Source organism: Argiope bruennichi, chromosome 7, assembly GCF_947563725.1.
Source record: "Argiope bruennichi chromosome 7, qqArgBrue1.1, whole genome shotgun sequence".
Lineage (NCBI taxonomy): Eukaryota > Metazoa > Arthropoda > Arachnida > Araneae > Araneidae > Argiope > Argiope bruennichi.
The window spans coordinates 52,457,392-52,465,426 of NC_079157.1; the positions used below are offsets into that span (position 1 = coordinate 52,457,392).

The window sequence follows — 8,035 nt, forward strand, 5'->3', positions numbered from 1 at the left end:
GAGAGAAATGAGATGTCACAGAAAAGCTGGACGACCGATTGTCTATATTGATGAAACTTGGGTAGACAGCAATTTGACATTTAAGAAATGCTGGCAAGATGATACAGTTTTGGGAGCTATAGCAAATGTTAATTCGAAAAATAGACTTATAGTTGTTCATGCTGGGTCATCAACGGGTTTCCTTATGGGTGCTTTACTAGTATATAAAGCATCAACAAAAAGCGGCGACTATCACGGGCAAATGAACTATGAAAACTTTAAAAAATGGGTGTTGGAAAAACTTCTTCCAAATTTGCAACCAAACAGTGTCGTATGCATGGATAATGCATCGTATCATGCAACTGTCGAAAACCCCACTCCAACGAAGTATTCTACAAAAAAGTTATGATAGACTGGTTGAAAAACAACGGAATTACCCTGCGATCAAAAAATGCGAAAAGCGGAACTGTTCTCTCTTATAGACAGTAATCGTCCAAAGAAAATTGTCTATAAAATTGATAATTTAATAGAGAAAGAAGGACATGAAGTTATCCGACTACCCCCTTATCATTGCGATTTGAACGCAATCGAATTTGTGTGGTCCTCTGTAAAAAGAATAATAAAGGAACGAAATGTTACTGGCGATTTAAGTTTGAACAATCTGAAATCTCTTCTTCAAACAGCTATCACTGAAGTTACTTCGGCAGAATGGGCAGCGCATTGCAAAAACGTAGAAAAGCTTGAAAATAATTATTGGGAGAAAGATGGACTGTTAGAAGATTTAGTGGACGAACTGTCATTTCAAATTGATACCAATGATGATTCTGATTCAGAAGAAACCAAAACTTGTGAGAGTGATTTAGAGGATTTTGAAATGCTTGAATGAACATTATTTTCGAAATATAGACGGTATTTTATTTTATTTTATTTTTAAAACTGTTTTGCCTTAAAAATTGTTGGAAAATACATGCTGAAAGTTTAATAATCAACGAAGTTCTGTCATTTTATTAATAATCTAAAGTCCTTGATAATTATTAATAGTTATGAAAATATTAAACAATTATTAAAAAGTTAAATAATTACTTTTTTATTGTAATAATTTTCATCTTTACTGCATATTCATTAATATTTCATTTTTATGTCTAAAAGTTTAAATATTATTATATAATTAATATATTAAACATTTTTTTTTCATTCTTTATAAATCAATTAAAAAAAATCGCCAATACGTCATCAAGGCGATCAGTAAGCCAAAATGGATGCCTTTCTTTTTAAATCCCCCATTGAAAATAGAGCAGGTCTTGTTTCCACGGCAACAGACTATCGTAGACATATTGGCGGGAGCTATTCTTGAGGTAGACAAACAGTATCTAGACCTCATGAATTTTTTAATAAAATAAGAATTGACAGATTCGGATTAGTGTTTGGTATTGGGGGACTGGTTGCTTTCTTTTGCCAACAATTTTAAATATATCAATTTTGTGTATTTAGTTAAAAATACATACTACTGATAATCCAGTACCATGATTGCAAGGATACAAACGACTGTGCAACAACCTTTCAATAATTTAGCGTTTCACCTACTCAGTCTCTTTTAAGAGTCCTACATTTTCAGAAGAGTGAATGGGAAATGCATTTGGATTTCAATGATGTTGACGCGGCGTAGATGATAGAATTTTGGATAATATTTCACAACATTTATAGCTAGTCACCTCAGGCGACCAGCTGGTTGAATACTGAGTTGAGCTGCCAAGAATATTGGTTGTATTTGATTTCAGATAAGTCATTTGGATATAACTTCATGTTCATGATTTCACCAAATTGTTGACTTGTTATTTTAATTGTTCTGTTCTGTTCATTGTGTACATGAACCTTCCTAATGGAGACAGTACTATAACATCACAGCGCTATTAAAAACGTGAATATAGATTCGACCATCTCCTAAATTTTGCGGTTTTGTAATATCAGCATTTTTATTTGTCTTGTATACTACACAGATATTAAACGGGATCCTTTTTTTTTTTTTGGCTTTTAACAATGAAAGAAAATCGCACGATTAATTACTTGATGAAACAGGGAAAACGATTTGAATTTCAGGACAATTATGCAATCTATTGTTGGAAACTAGAAAAAAAAAATGTTTTTAGAAAATCTTCAAAATTTAAGGAAAATTCGTACGACTATTGAACTGATATAAGACAGTTTTTAAAAAAATTGATACAGTGCAAAATTTAAAACGGTTCGTTTTTGCAAGTTATAGTTGAAAAACGCCAAAATACAGCTTAATTTTTAATTAATTAAAATTCGAATAAAAATTTCAAAACATTTCTCAGAGGTGCTCATCACCCACTTCCAGGGTATATATATATATGCCAAATTTGGTGGCTGTAGGTTAAAAGGTCTGAGCTCTGGAGCACCAATACTCACACACATTCATTTATCCTTTTTATTAATATAGATATATAGACTAATTTCCTATATAGTTAGATAAATTTTGTAATATAATTTGACAATGAACGAAAATTTTGATATTAATATACGTTTTTTAAGTGAAGTTTCACAAATTCGGCGGTCTGCTCTGATACCTATCAGTTACCAAGAATTTATTTCATTTAATATTTTCTTCGGCTGAATGGCAACGCGAGTGGAAATAAATACTGCGTCAATAAATAAAAAAGTCATTAAGTAAAATAATTAAAAATGTCTTTAAGTAAAGTAATTAAAAATATCTTTAAGTAAAGTAATTAAAAATATATTTAATATTTTCATTGGGCCTGAGTGGCAGTAAATAAATCGGAAATATTGTAAATACGGTACGTTTTTTGATTAACGTCGCTGTTTAATGAACAAAATCTGGCATGCATGTTAGAAAAAGGCCATTCAAGATTTGATTCAAATCTATAATTTTCGCAAACATATAAATTACCAAATTTCATCTATATAGCTCGTTGCTTTGTTGAGCGATCGTGCTCATATGCACAATAACAAATGCATGGACAAAATGCAAACATGTATATTTTTTCGAATTGAGAGAGATCTAGATGCAAACTTCTTAAGAATACACATAATTGCCATCATAAAAAATACACATCAAAATCTTGATATTTTATTTTTGGACAATTGCAGAATTTACCTTCGTATACTACGATTATAAGAAAATAAAAAATTATAATAAGCTACAATTGGAACATGTATGTATCCCTCGCATTTTTTGCTTTCTGACTCAAAAATCATACAATTACTAAGCATATTGTTTTGATTCATAAAATAAATTTCAAAAGAACATTTTTGAAAAGCGTACTTTAATCAACGTATGAAAAAGTAGATTTTTTTTTGTTTTAACCATTTCCTAGCTTTAGACTTCAACTAATTTTTCTTAAATTTTATCCAATAGTCTCTTTTCCCCAATTTGTGTCTCCTGTGATGCTCTTAAATTCTAGAGTGTCTTGAAGTTCAAAACGTCTAGTCACTTTATTAAAATTGATAAGGAAATACGTGTCTCAAGTTTTAAAATGATAAGAACATCTGATTTAATATAAGTTTTCTCAAGTGTCATTCGACAAGTGTCATCAATCAGATATCACATTGCTTTAAAAAAGTTTTGGTTGAAGGAAAAACATCCTCTGTTCCATTTAAAATTAAAAAAAGAAGTGGTAAAAACGCAGAGTCATTTATAGATTTCTAGTATCCGTTTCTAATGGAGAGAACTGATAATTGAAAAAGTTGCCAAACGACAACTTTTTTGAGAAATCCGTACAAAACTACTTCTTCCTCTTTTTTTTATTTTTTTTTTAGAGATTTAGAATCTAGGTTACATCCGCTTTTTAATGATAGTAATTTTTTTTGTTCCATTTCGGGTTTTCCATTCCGTGCTTTAGTGACGATTGTAATGAATGTTCTTTTTGTGCTTCAAAGAGTGTTGCGTTTCCTCTATGTTCTAAGATAAGCCAAAAACTTTTTTTTTGGTAAGAAACGGGCAGAAAATGGACTATTATACTCAACATCGCATTATTTTAAATTCTTTAATGCATATTGGAATATTTTCTTGTATTTTATTTTAATTGTTCATTAAAAAAGAACGCTATACATTCTCATGCATTTATGAGATTTTTTTGATGTTCTTATTACTTCTTGTTCGATTTCTTATGTTTTTTTTTTTTTGATGTAGTAAAAGAATGTTCTACTTCTCAAACTTCTTTATTTTTCAGCAATTACCACACTTAGAAAATACCTTTCTAACACAGAGACGGTCTAACCATCTGTTGTTATGTATCGATAACAGAAAATGGTGTTCCTTCAATGTTCATTGAGATTAACTTAATGAACCCTCCTGTTTTCAATCGTCGTTGCTAAATCCATCAGGATCAACCGTCCCCCTTTTGATGTGGTGAAGAAGTTTGGGGAGGACCCATTCAGGTGTCGTCCTCGTCATCTGAACAGGGTTCAAAATTTCGAGATCAGTCCAAAAATATGTCCCATTTTGTTGCTTCAAAGTGGGTCATAGATATCAATATCATTGACTTAACAATTGTAAATGGCGCCTGGAACATAATATTGATTTCTCGCCCTTAATATTTGTTTTTAAGTAGTGACATAAATACACAAATTTTTATCACCAAGTGCGAACCCTAAGATTAGTTCTCGGAGAATCTTAAATAGTAGGAAGCCCCTATAAAATGCTTTACACAAAATGTAATGCATTTTATGAGGGCAATAAATACAAGGCCTTTTACAAAATGATTCGAATGTATAATATAACTCAACATATTAGAACACAGTTTCATTTACTATCCAATCAAATTATGCTGACTTGGAAAAGTATAATATAAATAACATTTTTGTTGCTCTAAATTGTTGTATTTGCTAATTAAAAAATCCCACTATATATCGGATCGGACAAGAGGAGGAGGGGAGTATTAAAAGTTGAAATATCGATTTTTCTTGTGTGAATAAAAATTTATTAACAGAAGAAAATTTAAATTTAGGAACTGATAAGAAGTAAGGAAATCAATAACATAATTCAATGAGTAAATTTTTTTTAAAAATAATTATATGTGAGAAATTTTTGTAACTTCGTTTTATAGGATAAAAAATCTGTTAAAATGTTCAGGTCAATATCTTTATTATTTTCGATAAAAGTGCAATTGGGGAAAAAAAATACTTATGCTTTTTTTTTCCTGTTTTATCCGAATTTGGGGTGAAAAAAAAATAAAAGTGTTGCTTAACAATATCAGGAAAATCTATTTCGAGATTTTTTTTTTTTCCGATGAGAAAAAGCTCTTTCAAGCAGATAACGAGACAAAAATCTTCTTTTTCTAGAATAACAACAATATAAAACCCATTTAAAATTACAGATATATAATTAAAATCTATATTGATGTGTCGAATTCTTGTTTTTTCCTTTCATGCAACAATATTTTCAGATAATGATGTATTTAAGTCAAAATTTAAAGTATGACCTGAGTACATGTTATAAATACGTGTGTAATATATAGTTATGCGTTTAACAGTATCGGTGAGAGTAGCGTTTCAGGCTTGGTTACACAAAAGACACGGCCCTAAAATAAGCTTTATGAGCTCAGTGCCCTTCTGTATTGGATAGAAGTTTGGAGAGAAGAGCACTGTCAGAGTTGTTATCTGAGCATTAGTCATGAGACCTGTTTCAAAACAGTGCTCGCATTGCTGCAAATTAGTCCACTAATCTTAATTTAATCAAAATTGTGCTTGAAGTCATGACAAAATATGAGAAATTATTTCGTATAATCTTCGTATATTTCTTGAAGCAGCACTGGTAGTTCATTATTTCAACAACAAGTAATACTGAAAAGATATACCAAAAATTGCTTCTTAACAATTCAAAGTTTTTATATAAATTTTAAAATTTTTTGCAATAGGGTTTTATATCATGTTATCAAATGACGAGAACGATATCTGAGCTGGAATTCTCTCTCTAAATTTGCATAACATATCAATGTAAAGTCATTTTACACACAACAACTCATTAGAAAAATCCTACGAAAAGGTAATAGGTACGATGTTCAAAGTAACAATTCATTGACTTTAAAACCGTAAATATACAGTCGTGTATTGAATTTCAAACAAGTCAAGTCACGTTATTGAAACTGATATGGAAAATGCTGTCTCAGTTTCAAAATAATAAGAACCTTTGATTTAATATAAGCATTCTCAAGTGTCGACTGACAAAAATTGAACACCATCAGTCGGAGATCACATTTGCTTAAAAAATATGTTAGATAAAAAATAAACACCCATTGTTTCATTTAAAATAGAAGAAAAATTATAAAATGCTTGAATCATTATAGGTTTCTAATATCCTCTTATAATCCAAAATATGCAGTGTCGGATTTAAGGTCTTTGTAGCGCTAGGCAGTATTGTTTGAATAGACTGACCAATTCATTTTCACATTTCAACACATTTCTAATATGTCGATGATTTATTTTGAATTAATTTTTTTATTTTAATAACTTTTTGAAAATGTATTTGTTTTTATTTATCCATTATTATCCCGAACTGTCCAGCATCCACATTTATGAGCAATATTATTGAGGCAAATATTCGGTTTTTATAAATATTCGAATAACTAAATGAATGCAATAAAACAAATTATAATTAGACCAATTATACTTGTTAAAATGTTAATATTGTCCTACCATTTTATAATTCATGGAATTTATTTTTCACAAATTTGTTTAGCTGTTAATGAGGAAAGTGAGCCATCTAACTCTCGGACCCGCCACGAAGGCACACGGATTTAAACCATAAAAACTGAATGACCGGACCGCCGCAACAGCACCATTGGCGGGAACTGTGGTTGAGTCCTAAGGGCCACCACCGGCCACGGTACAACCCTCCCCGAAGGAAGTACGTCTCGTTATCGATGGGAGGAGTCAGATCCCCCACCTATTAGTGTACCCTCCAGGGTGGCGAGATCCAACCACCATGCCGGAAGCATCTCATCCTCATTTCGAGGTGCCCCCCCCCCGGGGGAATGTTAATGAGGAAAGTAAAATATCCCAATAGATTTGCCTGCGACCTCTTTTTAACCTAGTTGCCTATATATATATATATATATATATTTATAATCGACAAAAAAAAATCTTGCTATTTTGACGCATTTTCATGTTACAGACTTTCTGAGCCTGAAAAACACATTAGATTAGATTTTTATCTGTCTATCTGTGAACACGATACTCGGAAAACCTTTTAGCTCAATGGATGAAATTTCGTATATGGATTTTAACCCTTTTTTCTATCAAATTTGGAACCAAATTCGTTCAGGGAAAGAATGTCTATCTGACTATCCGAGTACAAGTGAACTCGATAATTACAAAAATGTAGAGTTACGTAAATAAAATTTGGTACACAGGTTTAATATCTAAAATATAGATTCCTGTTTAATTTTGATCCAAATCTGTCGTAGAATGAACCGTCAGTTTAGACTTCACATACATGTAAATATAAACATAATAACAATATGTACACGTAAGTACAAAAACTTGTGAATGCAATGAATTAAACAATGGAATTCGGTATGCGATCGTACGATTATAATTGTAGTTCCGTGTGAAATTTTGTTTTCAATTGGTCGAAAAATGGGTATCGAGATTCATTTTCAGTTTTCGGACACTTTCATATTAACTGCATGCAGGAATTAACGCCAATAATGCCAAACTAAATTCAATAAAATATACTACATTCACGGCGAAGAATGCTCGTATTGTACTCGTCAATTCCAAGTTCACAATTTTATGCTTCTAATTCTGCAATTTTATGCAATATCTAAGACTTCTTATGGGGGAAGACCACTCCGGCTGGTTAATGGTATTACTGTTTTTCTAATTTGAATTTTCCTCTCCTCGTTTTAATTATTTTTTGCTATGCATGTGATGCTTTTGTTTCAGAGTGTATTTTTCCTCCTTGATCGAAGATAAGTAAAATCATTAATGATTACATTGTAACACATTTCCGTCTGTAAAATCCAGAAATCCAGAAGAAATCTGGAATATTCAGCAAAATCAAACCAAACTCAGAGGC

General features: G+C 31.1%; 1 protein-coding gene across 1 annotated transcript; it reads left to right on the forward strand.

Annotated features, from left to right (window-relative positions):
* Positions 1-430: 430 nt before the first annotated feature.
* Positions 431-865, forward strand: LOC129975375 (uncharacterized protein C21orf140 homolog). Its single transcript, XM_056088438.1, has one exon. It carries the CDS (start codon positions 431-433, stop codon positions 863-865), a length of 435 nt encoding a protein of 144 aa, XP_055944413.1.
* Positions 866-8,035: the final 7,170 nt, after the last annotated feature.

Bases quoted from the DNA above. Each gene is read 5' to 3' on its own strand.
- LOC129975375 (XM_056088438.1), top strand. From the start codon at position 431: ATGCGAAAAGCGGAACTGTTCTCTCTTATAGACAGTAATCGTCCAAAG.